General features: G+C 43.8%; 1 protein-coding gene across 3 annotated transcripts in view; it reads left to right on the top strand.

Moving 5' to 3' along the window:
- The window catches only part of XPNPEP1 (X-prolyl aminopeptidase 1), a 30920-nt gene that overhangs the window by 12928 nt on the left and 5068 nt on the right, over positions 1-12924 (top strand). For all 3 annotated transcript variants that reach the window (XM_077182896.1, XM_077182899.1, XM_077182898.1), the window contains 10 exons: positions 140-283; positions 647-742; positions 2961-3042; positions 3991-4201; positions 6894-6983; positions 8288-8338; positions 9465-9523; positions 10203-10280; positions 10789-10860; positions 12456-12516. In XM_077182896.1, coding sequence (XP_077039011.1) covers positions 140-283; positions 647-742; positions 2961-3042; positions 3991-4201; positions 6894-6983; positions 8288-8338; positions 9465-9523; positions 10203-10280; positions 10789-10860; positions 12456-12516 — 944 coding nt within the window. The remainder of the gene's footprint in view (positions 1-139; positions 284-646; positions 743-2960; positions 3043-3990; positions 4202-6893; positions 6984-8287; positions 8339-9464; positions 9524-10202; positions 10281-10788; positions 10861-12455; positions 12517-12924) is intronic.

Here is a 12924-nt window from a genome sequence, read left to right on the forward strand (position 1 = left end):
TTTAAGGAAATGGGAAGAAAAAGAGGCTGGAAGGAAAGGAGAAGACTGAATTTTGAGTTTGACCTTTGTGAAGAGAGCTGTTGTTGAACATATGTGTGTTCCTTAAAGCCCCCACTCTTGACTTTATTCCCTTTGGCAGACCAGTGGAAGAGAATGTCCAAAGTCTTGAGAAGTGCTGGCCATGACCTTGTGCCTGTCAAAGAAAACCTGATTGATACAATCTGGACAGATTGCCCTCAACGCCCCTGCAAGCCTCTCATCACACTTGACCTGAGTTATACAGGTGAGGAGCTGAACTCCCAATAGATATAGGTTGTTCCTATTGCCCTATATCCCCCTTTTGCTCCTCTCTTACAGAGGAGAGGTAAACAGTACCACAGCACAATGTGGTCACTGTGAATAGGTGAAGAAGGTGATCAAACCTTAGCTAATGACCCCTCTGTCCTCAAAACTTCAAATAACCATTTTCTAGAAGTTGGATGACTTCAGAACAAATCCACGGGCATCTAGAAGGCAGCTCATTTGAGACAGTTCATATCACTTATTAGAAAGGAGTGAGGAGCACAAGTATGATATGTTGGTCTGTGTTTACATCATCATCCCCAACAAAGTTAGAGACTGTAGCTTTTCCTGTTGTGTTTTGCAGGGGTCAGCTGGAGAGACAAAATTGTAGCCCTCCGTTCAAAAATGGCTGAGAGGAAAGTGATGTGGTTTGTGGTAACAGCCTTGGATGAAGTAGCATGTAAGTCTTTGCATCTCTTTTCTCAGTTCTTTCTACAAAATAAATGTTCTTCCTGCCTTGGAAAGGAAGAATCATGCCAGGGTGAGAGGCCCTTGTGAAAGCATGTTTGTTAGACATGAATTAACTTCCTAGCAAGTGCAGCAGTGGTAACAAGTTAAAAACAGCAAGCCTGTATTTCTGCACAATGCCTCATTACACCAGTGCAGCTCCTGAGTACAGTTTTGGCCCAGGAAATGCAGCAAATCACCACCTTTGAAAAACAGCCCAGACAAAGGGAGAAGGTCACAAAGCCTGAGGCAGTGTGATGGAAAGAAAAAGACCTGTGAGATTTTCTGGCTGTTAAATATCCTGATGCTGCCTCACCCATTGGAAAAATGGAGACTGTTTTCTGCTGTGGAGTCTGGGCTATAAACAAAGCAGTGCAACATGTGGCTTTGTATACATAAAGCAAGGGTGGGGTACACCACATTCACAGTAATCTTCCTAATTGTCACAACTTCTTAAGTCAGTCTCTACCTCTCCAGTGTTCAGCCACTGCTTTGGTTAAAAGAAGTATGTCAGGGCTCAACTTGTTTTTCCAGATCATTTCAACCCAGGGTCTCACTAGAGTCCCCTCTGTGTTTGGGGCCCCAGGATGGCTGGGTCTCTACACCCTGGCTCCCAGCCCAGTGTGTAGGAAGGGAGAATGGCCAGAAACAGCAGTGATTTCCCCAGAACTGCTGTTCCTAGGACTGTGTGTCCTTTTTGCAGAAATCATCAGTGCACACACTGCTGTAGGGGGAATGTAACACTGGCAGGGTGCGAGTGCTGCTCAGCCTGGGCCCCGTGTCTGATCTGGAAAGGTAGAAATGGGGGTGCTGTTTTCCTCACTCCAGCACTGCCAGCACAATGTCCCTGGCACTGGGTGAAGCCAACCTGATGAGGTCCCTGGGCTGTTCTGGATCTGGGACACTGAGCAAAGAGCTTTTTTTGTGAAAGAACTACTTCTGAGAGTAGTGAATATGACTCCTCCCTGGGGAGGCCTGCATGAGCAGAGATTGTATGTCTTACCTTTTCAGGCGCATCTCCAATTAAATTAATGATAAATTGGTGCCCTGAGGTGGTTTCAGATTAAATGTCTCCAGCAAAGTGAAGCTTGGTTATGAATCAAGTGTGTTAAGATGAACCAGAGAAGGCCACGAGAGCAGCTCATTTTCGGGTGCCTGGTTGATTTCTTATCCTACAGGGGGAAGGGGAGAAGTTGTTTTAATTTTATCTAATTCAGTTCACTGTGTTAAACTCCAGGCAAGTTTCTGGGGACAGAAAAAGAGCCACAAAGGAGATTGTTGCCTTCTTACTGCATTGGGAGTTGGCTGAGCGAGGAAGTTTGTACCCATGCACTAAAAAGTTCTTTGTGTCTCTTTCCTGCATTCAAGTGACCTGCTGCTTCCCTGGAGAGAATTAAGCTCTATTTTTACTTTCATGGCAGAATTTGCACAGTTCGATGAATACAGTGCTGGGTTGTAATTTAGGACATGTTGGTTCTTTTCCCAGCTGTCCTGCTGGCTGGCCTTATTGGCTTGAGTAACTTATTTCAGCTAATTGGATACCCTGGAGTTTTTATTTGACCCTAAAATCAGGATTTTAGAGATGCTGGATATCCACTTCTCCTCTTGACTTTGCCCGGAGTTGTGTGGGACAAAATCTTTGTGAAAAATAGCTAAGACTGTACAGTCTGAATCTGAGATATTGGAGGGGCCCAAATGAGAGGCCTTTTTGAGGTATTGTAGTCTTGCCTATTGTGTTTTCCTCTTACCTCAAATGTCAAAAGGATTGGAATGAAATGATAGTTTGTAACCTTGAAGTTTTCTGGCTGTTACAAAGTGAGCTTTTATTGCATTGCACGGACCAGAAAGGGCAGACCCTACCTTTGGTACTCGTGTCCTTGTCTTTCGTTGCCTGTACCTGCTTTTTTCTAAGCCAGGCCTCCTTTAGAAGTTAAACACCAGTTTAAACACCCGGGAGTGTTCATGCTGTGGTTCTGGTGCCATCTCCTGGCACAAATTTGGGATTGCCAGGAATGAAGCAGGCTGTGGGACAGCTGGGTGGGAGCTGGACTCACAGCCTGCACCCACGATGTCTCATTGCTTGCCTGTGTTTTTGTGAGATTATTTTTGGCTTTCTCTGATGTTGCAGAAGATGAACCAGGACTGTGATTCTTGGCGTTCTTATTTTTCAGGGCTTTTCAACCTCCGAGGCTCTGATGTCGAGTACAATCCTGTGTTTTTTGCATATGCCGTCATAGGAATGAACACAATCAGGTGCTTGTATTCCCTTCCCCAAGATCCATTTTTCTGGGGGAGAGCTGTTCTAGCCAAGTATTTGTCTTTTCAAAACCACCTATGCTTGGTACTTTAGTGTCCTTCCTGAGCTCTTTTGTCTCCAACACTCATTACCCTCCTCCCCTGATCAGGGCTAGAGAGGCAGCCAAGAGCTCTGCTGCACTCCTCAGCACCTTGGCTGGCTTGCTGGGTGACCTTGGGCATGATGGCAGAGTCCTCTGTCTGTCACCCTGAGATAATGTGCAGGGCCTTTGGAGCTCTGGGTGAAATGTGGCTGGCCTGGACATTACAAACTTTAGGGAAAAGTCTTATTGCTGAGTCACTTCAAAACTGCAGGGACAGTGCAGGAAAGTTTCAGGGCTTATAACAGAAGGCTTCTTTCCTGTGACTGCCCCATATATTGAGCCTCAGCAAGCACAGTTCCTTTGGAGGCATCTGTAAGCTGCTACCTAGATCCATCTAAGGTAAAACCTAGCTGGGTGGGTGAGTACAGGCTGTGTGAAGGTTGAGCTGAACTTTTCAACTTGGTGAAAGTGAGAGCAATGTGATACTTAGAACTACAGTAGCTTTTCTCTTTCCAGATGGTGCCCTTAAAAGTTAGAGAGAGGCTGTTACTTGCCTCTGTTACTTTCCTGTTTCAAGCACAGTGATGGGATGTAGCCATTTTGACTATGTCATACAAATAGAAATGCTATCAGCTCCTCCCTCTCATTGGGGTGGCACATCTTAATTTCAAGCTGGGATTTAAACTGTGATTTTAACTGTGTTAAAGCTGGTGGTTAAAATGACATAGGACAAAGTAGAGTGCATAATTCATTATTTCCTTTCTCCCTGAAATGTTGCCAGAATGGTTTTTCCTTCCCTCCTTTATTCCAGCCACTGTTAGATGTTGTCTCACCTATTTGATCTCTCCAATTTGTTTCTCAGGCTCTTCATTGATGGTGACAGGATGATGGACCCAGCTGTGAGAGAGCACTTACAGCTTGACTCCACCCTGGAACCTGAGTTCAAAATCCAGGTGCTGCCCTATGGATCTATCCTGTCGGAGCTGCAGGCTGTTGGTGCAGGCCTCTCACCCAAGGAGAAAGTGTGGCTCAGTGACAAAGCCAGCTATGCTCTGACTGAGGCCATTCCCAAGGTCAGTGGCCCTAGCAGGGGAAAATGCTTTTCTCTTCTCTGCTCATTGTGGTTAGCAAGGGTGTTAATGAGGGCAGCTGGCCTCAGTTTCCCCTCTGCAAAACCCAATGCAGGCTGGAGCTTGTGCAGAAGGGACCCAGCCATGCTGAGGTATTGAGGAGTTGTTAATTCTGGGGTTGCTCCTGCTGGAGCTGCCCTTCCAACTCGCTAAGCCGATTTATCCAAAGAATTGTCAGCTTAAGATAAAACAAGTTCAGTGAGAGAGGGGAGGGAAGAGTCAGCAGGGTGAACTCAGGTCATTCTGCCCATGGGTGGAGCATCAGCCTCATGTGGGTGAGCAGCAAGACCTGGGAACTTGCAGAAATTGAAGCAGGAAAGTTAAGCAGGACTTGTGGGAGAGTGCATTTGGCTTGATTTGAGTGTCTGAGGGTGGTTGCCTTTATTTAGTTCAGTGGCTTGAGGATATCAGGCAATATGTGATGTCCTTTACTGAAGGCAGGAGGGAGAAGATGACAGTTGTTGTAGCAGGGAATCTTGTGAGGACACAGATAACCTGCAGGCACTGGTTGTCCATGCACTTAGTGCATCTGCTGAGGGACAGTTGTAGCATCAGAATAATTTCTGCACAGCCATACATGCTGTATCTTGCTATCCTTTTGAACTTGCTGTCTGGGACTTTCTCTGTCCAACTAATATTCTAGTAGCCATGAAAGATACCTGGGGAAGGAAGGACACAGCAACTGTGGACAAATGAGCTGGTTTCCATGCATCTTGTGTACATCTCTTGTTTGCTAGAGATCACATTCTCTGGAATACCATCCAGTTTATAGTGATGTCTAGTAACTAACAGACACTGTGAGTAAATACACAGGTTTTTGTCTCTGTCCAGGGTTAAATATTCAGACACCATCAGTCTATTTCTAGGCCTCCTAATACAGAATACTGACAGCATAGTGTCTATGGAGCATTCAGAATAAATTGTTGTTCTTTTGACTTCAGAGTAGAAAGCCCCTTGCTGTAGTTGCAGTCAGTGGTCTATCCCCAGTTTGGGTAAGCTGCTGTAGTTGATTTATGTACAGTATCCATATGGAGAAGTACAGAAGGTCTGACCTAGAGAAAGGAATATAATGAGTTGGAGTGACATTATTCTGTGAGCACTGGAAGTTTTGGCTGGTTCTGAGTCATTACAGTGCTGCATGCCCTGTGTGCAATGGGGAGAGTCCCTGCCTCAAGGAGCTCTGTGCAATAGAAAGCAGGAAAGGAGGACTGAAATGTCTTGATTAAAAGCCACTTAGAGAGTCACTGAAAGAGCCAGAGTTTTTCTAGTTCCTCCCTGGCTCTCCACCACTTCAAAGCACTCTAGGCCAGTTGCTCAGCTGGTGTGAAGAACACCAGTACTGGAAGTCCATCTACTGTCTGTCTCCATCAGAGCCAAATATTGACACTGGCAAAAATCCATTCCATTATTAAACACAGATCTGCAAACCCTTTACAGATTTGTTTATAGCTGCCTGTAAATATACTTTTCACAGAAGATTGATAGTACTTACCAGTATCTATAAAGGCCAAGCCAAACTAAGAATCTGACTGTTTATTCTGACTGATAAAAGGACTTTTCTGACTTTCTTGTGACTTCTTCTGTAATTTAGTTTCTGCATTATGTAGTGTAGTTGTTTTGCTGTTTTTAAGAATTTGGGAATTGTAAGCCTGTAGGATTTATGTGAATTCAGTCTTTGCAGAGGATCTACTGGGCCTTTCCTTGAATTTGAGTGATATATTTGTATATAATGCTGATGCATTTAAAGTAGGAAACAACATGTTGCTTGGGCTGTGCTTCTGTAGGTGTCATCCCATCTCCTGATATATAATGGGTAGGGCAGAGAACTGGGCAAAATACTTGGTTCTTTTTCTGATGCCAAGTGTGATGAGATTTGGGCAAGTCACCTCAGCTGGTGAATTTCTGAAGATGTGCTGAAACCAGCCAAGCATTCCTGCTAATCTAAGGACAGCTGGTGTTTGGGGAAGTGTGCAGTAGTAAGGGATCAGTTACTAGTTGTTAATGCAGGGTCACCCCATCCAAGCACAGGAGAGCTTTGTCTCAAACCACTGGTGTAAGCTCCTTTCAAAACTGGCAGCGTGTAAAGCTGAGCTTTGCAAGGGCCTTTCATGTTTCCTCAGTTCTTGATGTGTTTGTCAGAGCTGCTGATCATTAGCAGTGGTGGTGCTCAGTATTTGGTACCTGGGCTGGGTACCTTTGCTCCCTGCTACTTGAGGGTGGCTGTCAGGTAACAAATCAAGGTGTCTTTTAGGTCATTTCCACAGCCTAAGTTCTACCATAGCATCAGGGATTAGTGTTTCTCATTGGCCTCTGGGCCTTCAGTGTCCATCAGCAACAGGAATCTGTAGCACATTGATATAGATATATGGTATTTAGGATATGCAGGTCTTCACCCTGCTTGACAAGCTGTTGTTTAGTTCTTTGGATTTCCCTATGGCTGTTCTTCTTTCAGTCAGGGACTGTTTCTCCTCTCTGTTCCCCAGTGCACTTAGCTGACTGTTGGCAACCAGCATCTCACAGTGCTGAAGGTTGAGAGAGGCTGCCAAAGTACAAATTGTGGCCAGGCTGAGTTATTAAATCTGTAGGATTATGTAGTCTGACTAATCCACAAGTAATCCCTGTCCTTCTGCTGCAGGCTTACCGATACCTCACCCCATATACCCCCATCTGCATTGCAAAAGCTGTGAAGAATGCAGCAGAAACAGAAGGCATGAGAAGAGCACATGTAAGTGAAGCCTTGAGTGTCTCCTTGCACATGGCAACAGGTTTGCTTTACTTTAAGGGAAAGAAGTAACATTTTCCTTTCAGTTTTAATGTTTTGGATAAAAAGCAAATAAGAATTTGGATGGCAGGATAAAAAAGGTCTTCTGTCAGACATCTACTGCTGTTGAAGCAGGTTTTTTGCTTGTTTTGCATTCCCTTGAAGAACAACATTTGCAATAGTGTGAGGAAACAGCTTTGCTCTGTGGGAAGACTGTGCAGACTTGAGAAATGTTTTTTGCAGTGTGGGCCCTTAAAGGGATGTTGTTTCCCCTTTGCTAGTTCTGTTGTCTTTGTCAGTGGAGTCTTTAAATTGTTATCACTTGAATAAACACAGCCTAAATAACACACAGAAATTCTTCGACACATGGTGCAAAGATCAGGCCAAGATGTTCAGAAGCAGCCAGTGTCCTCAAAGCACTCTCTTAGTCTTGCCATCATGACACTGAAAATGAGGCTGATTTTCCAGGAAGCTTCATATTTTCAAGCAAGCAATGTGCCTGTGAGACAGGTTCATGGTGGGGCTGAACTTTTCTCTTGTTTATCTCCTGTTAGTTTTCAAGCAGCAGTTTTCACAATAAGAGAAATGTGCCAGTTGAAGCAGGGCTGACAGTTTTGGGCTTGTCCCATATTTTCTTCAGCTTTTTGGGTACTTTCTATTTCAATGCTTTTCTCTCTCTATTAGTTAAAGGGAAGTAAAAATAGTTGTACTGAGAAGAGACACTTTGTCACCTGCCACCTGAGGAAAAAATTGTGCCTTGTTCTTGTACACATCTCCTGCTTCTTGCCCCAACATGCTGCAAGCACGCAGAAAAAAAAGGAACAAAAATGGGGGTCATAAGGCAAGAGAGCCAGAAGCTGTGTGACAGAGACTGTGTGGTGGCTGTGTGCCCAAAGGACACGTTCCCCTGTCACATCACCAGATGTGTCGTGTGGTTGCCTTCTGCCATCTGAGATGCAAGATCTTGGCTGCTAAAGGAAAATAGTCTTGAAAGTGATGTATGGGGTAAAGCCAGACTTCACACAGTAAGATATGTCCCAGCAGTAATTATTAACATTCTTTTAGCTCTCCAGGTAAATTTCCAGTGTTCATATTATAATATGTAATAATTACATGGTGCAAAACCTGAAAATACCTCTTGGATTATCTCTTAGTTTGTGTTTCTGAAACTTACAGGTTGAATGCTTTTGCATCAAAACCTGTTCATACTGAGGCTTGATAAATCTTCTCCTTCTCAATTGCCTTTTCTTGTGCCTATTTTAACACAGATTAAAGATGCTGTTGCCCTGTGTGAGCTCTTTAACTGGCTGGAAAAAGAGGTATTGTATAACTTTTTTTTAACTTGAAGGTTCTATTGCTGTGTAAAATTATTCATTAGCATAAACTTTGTTGTTAGTCTTTATAATGCCTTTACTAAAAGTGGGGAAACAGTTGGGGGTTTATCTGGTGGTTTGGGTTTTTTTGTGAGGATTTCAAACATGCTTTTGTCCAAGGCTGAATTTTTTTTTTTTTTAAATATTCTCCCATTCATTTTATACAGACAAGTGAGAAATTACCTGAGCAGGCTTAGTGTAGTGTTAATGCTGTCTTGTAGTGTAAATCATGAAATAATTTGGTAGTGTAAATCATGAAATAATACTCAGCTTCATACAATACTTTGGAGTTATTCTCATGATAATCAGTGTTGTCTGCCAGTATGAACAAATTTGGCATTTATGAATGGGAGATGCAGTGGAAATGGGATAAAAACAAATTATTTGTGTATTCACTGGGTTAGAAGTACTCAGTGGATGTGCAGAGTGCCAGGTGTTACACAGCAACTTACTAAGCCGTGCCACTGCATGTCTGAGTCTATTGCCTTTATTTAAGGAGAAGGCTTGATGACTTCCAGAAGGTGCCTTTTTACATGTCTGAGTACCTCAAGAAGTCAGCCTCAGGGGTTATGAAACCTAGCTCTTGCCTTGCTTCACTTGTTTTCCAGTCCAGGGGAAGCTGGGTCACAGGTTTGAATTTATCAAATGCCTAAAGTAAAATTTAACACGCTTTGTTTTTTCTGCAACTGTTTCCATTCCTGATTTAACAGCATAAAATTTCTAACAGCATGGGCTGTTAAAGAGAACTATTTAAGCTTAGTGTCACCTGACTGTGAAGAGATGTTGCCTTGTGAGATGTTGCCTGTGCACATCTCAGTGAAGTTAGTACTGCACTAACTGCTCCCTAGTCAGGGTTCAGCAGTCCTGCTGTGACCATCTCCACTTCCTTCTTCTCAAATGCCCTGCACAATGTTGCTGGGTTTGTGTTTGTCATTACTGAGGAATGAGGACAGAAAACCTGGAAAGAAGCCACTTCCAGGGTTTCATAAGGCACAGACAAGACCCAGTGTTTAAGCATTTAGGGTTTTCTTTGCTTGTTTGCACTAATCCAGCCCATGTTCTTGTCCACCAGGTCCCAAAGGGAACAGTAACAGAAATAGTTGCTGCAGACAAAGCAGAGGAGTTCCGCAGGTAAAAAGTAAATCTATTCTGAGGAGGTTTTCTGGGTGGCATTCTTTATCCATTGTTTTTATTTTATTCTTTAGAAATGCATCTCACTTGCAGATATATTTTACCTGAGGACTTTACTAATGGATTTATTTGAAAACTTGAAAGAGTTGGGAAGAATTGGGTCTCTTGGGAAATAAAAGTCCCAGCCCACTGGATCCTGTCCACTTTCCTTTTGAGATAGCAATGAGGAGTACTGCAGGTTAGGACACTTAAATACAAGGCAATTGTTTCCTTACCACAGAGAAATGTATATTTCAAAGTCAGATTTCTTCCTCTTCTGATAGAGAAGGAGCACCATTTATTTTGAGAGTTACTCCCATGTGTACATCAGCAGGACCTCTAAAATGCCTTTGAGTAAATAAGGAACAAAGTAGAAATTGTTCAGCACATATATTCTTGGGTGATTTGGGTTGTGAATTTTCTTCTTTTAAGGAAAGAGTAGATCTGGAAAACAGCTGGCTGGGAGAAGAGGGCTTCAAATTGTACATTTCTTCTACCCAAATTTGCTTGTCTTGGTGGCTTTCAAGGCCAAGGGGAAGGCTGAGGTGATGTGAAATTGAGGATGGGGCCCTCCAGGTGCCCTAGGTGCTTGGTATGCTCCTCTCACTTGTGTTGTAGTGATCACAATCTTTTCTTTCAGTCAGCAGAAAGACTTTGTTGAATTGAGTTTTGCTACCATATCAAGCACAGGTCCAAATGGAGCCATCATTCACTACAAGTAAGAGAAACACAGCTTCTCCTTTCAACCTTCAGCAAACATAGTTGGAACGAGCTGTCTCAGTTCCCCATGGAGTCACAACAGAGTACTCCAGGGAGATGTTGCTTGCTATCTTTCTTTACTCCTTACTAAGTAAAGATCTTTCTCTGCTGGCAGCATGCATGTATTATGATGCTGATTTGCTCAGGGCCATAGGAAAAGGCTATTTTGGGGCTGGAAGTCTGGGAAGGATGAGTATGAAGTGCCACAACTGTTCTGAAATACATCCAGAAGCAGATGTTGAGGGCTATGCTGGAAGCAGCAAAGCTCTGTACTGTAGTGCCATTTGCTGTATACAAATCCTCTCCTCAGTATGATCCCTGGCTCAGCATGTGTGGGATTTCCATCACTGCCACAAGAAATCAGAGCCAGCACATCCAAGCTTGTAGTTAATATGGTTTCTGGACTGCAGATGTGGGCTGGAGACCTTAAAACTGTGGAACAAAACCCTTTGTGTTTAACTGCACAGGCCAGTTCCTGAGACCAACAGAACGCTGTCGGTGAACGAGATCTACCTCCTGGACTCAGGAGCACAGTACAAGTGAGTGCATGAATGGTGCTGAGCTGCCAGGTGTTCTTTCCCCATGACCTCTGCAGGGTCAGCTCACATTTGCCTTGGCAAGCAAGGCAATGTGGAGGTTTGAGTAGACAGATCAGGGCTGCTGACAGGCCTTGCTGGGGTCAGGGACAAGATGTCAAAGTACAGTTCCCATCTGAATCCCATCCATCCCCAGTGATGGGAGCTGTGCTTTAGCTGGTGGTTTTGGTATTAAGTTGCAGGAGCAGGGAGCAGGCCTGACTGCCCTGGCTTAGCCTTGGGCTGCCTACTCAGTAGCCTGCACAGCTGGGTGAGGCACCTACCCTGCCAGGATCTGCCCTGTGGGCAGATTTGACTGATGTTGAGCTCAGGACAAGGTGGGGTGAAGAAGCAGGACAGCACTGCCCTCTCTGCCTTTTCAGAGAGACTCAGAGTCAGGGTTCCTCATCCCAGTGGCCTCTTGGGTATGTTTTTGGGAGGGAATCATGTCTGAAAACTCACTCAATGCTGTTTTGACAGTGCCATTCAGTGGCCTCAGTTCCTTTACTGTGGAACTCTTGACTCCATGGAAAATGAAAGAAGTGATGTTTTTAACCAGTGTAAATAGATGAGAAGTGGCTTGTTCAGGAAGATGCAGGACAAGCCTGGCTGCTCCTTTGAAATGGGCTTTGTCTTTAGAGCTATGCCTTTTTGTTATGTCAGTCAGGAAGAGCTTTGAAAAAGAACCATACAGACATCCTTTGATAAGATTTTTACAAGGAGATCTTTTTTCCTCCCCTCTGATGGCCTAATTAACGATTTCCTTAGTGCCACTATGAAAAGCAGCCCTTTGGATACAATGTAAGCTGGACATCAATGGCACTTACCACAGCATTGTGACAGGGATGCTTTGCTTGTCCCTGCTGAGAAGTTAAACCGTGAGCTCTTTGTGCCCAGAGCCTGTGTGTGCTGGGGAAGAGCACAGGGACAGGAGCAAGTTTCAAAGGGAACTCGTTATTTCAAGAGCCACTGTGTTTTTGACAGCAGGCTGAAAATGCTATTTGCAGAAGGAACTTAGAGCCAGTTTCTGATGTATTAGATTAACCCCTGTCCAAATGCAGGATGATTTGCAGAAATCTTAGCACAAGACATTCTGAAGATGAAAGGGATACTATCCCCCCTTACACTTCCCTTTTCTGAGCTGGTAGCTGTCATTTTTGCACAAATGTGTGTTTTAAAGCTTTTAGTGAATCACCTTCCATACAAATAGGCTGAATTTGGCCTGTTCTCAATGGACAGGTACCTGTTGCTAAACCTCAAATTAGCATCGTTTTTATGAGCAGTTTAGATTCTAATTTGGGAAGAGCTTTGGGGTGCTTGTGATTGAAAGATAGCAGTGTGAATTGTAAACCATTATTGCTACATCTGGGGCATTGTGTTCAGGAATTTTTGAGATTAGGAGCGGTTACATCATCAGCCTTGTGTAGCACAGAGCAGATGAGTTTATCCATTTATGAGCTTGGTTGGTTTGCTGCAGTGTGACTGGGTTTCCTGTGCATTCTCATTTTGATCTTTCTTTTCCCCCCATCCCTTTGGTTCCTGCATCTTTGCTTCTGAAGAGATGGTACAACAGATGTGACCAGGACAATGCATTTTGGCACACCATCAGCCTATGAAAAGGTAAGTTGGGATCACAGTGTGGTTTGTGATCAGACCCTTATTATTAGAGATGCTTAAATTTGTAATGTGCTCTATTGCTATGCAGTCAAAGTTCTCTATGGAGTTACCATTTATTTACCAGTATGTGGCAGCATTTGGATAAGGACTGAAAAGGAGACTGTCATACTTCAGACTTCCAAAACATAAACTGTTCTAGAGAACTGACACCTTTCTATCTTAAAATGCACAGCTCTCATCCTCAAAATAACACGTTTCCTCTAAGAAATAAGAAAATCAGCAGATTGAGGATAAACATTACTGGTTTGTCCAGTAAGGGAGCCAGGGGGGTCTAATTTAATGCAAAGCTCAGTGTGTGATGCAAGGCTCCAGTCAGATTGTGCCTAGTGTATGATATAAAAAATCAGTCTC

Source organism: Agelaius phoeniceus, chromosome 9, assembly GCF_051311805.1.
Source record: "Agelaius phoeniceus isolate bAgePho1 chromosome 9, bAgePho1.hap1, whole genome shotgun sequence".
NCBI lineage: Eukaryota > Metazoa > Chordata > Aves > Passeriformes > Icteridae > Agelaius > Agelaius phoeniceus.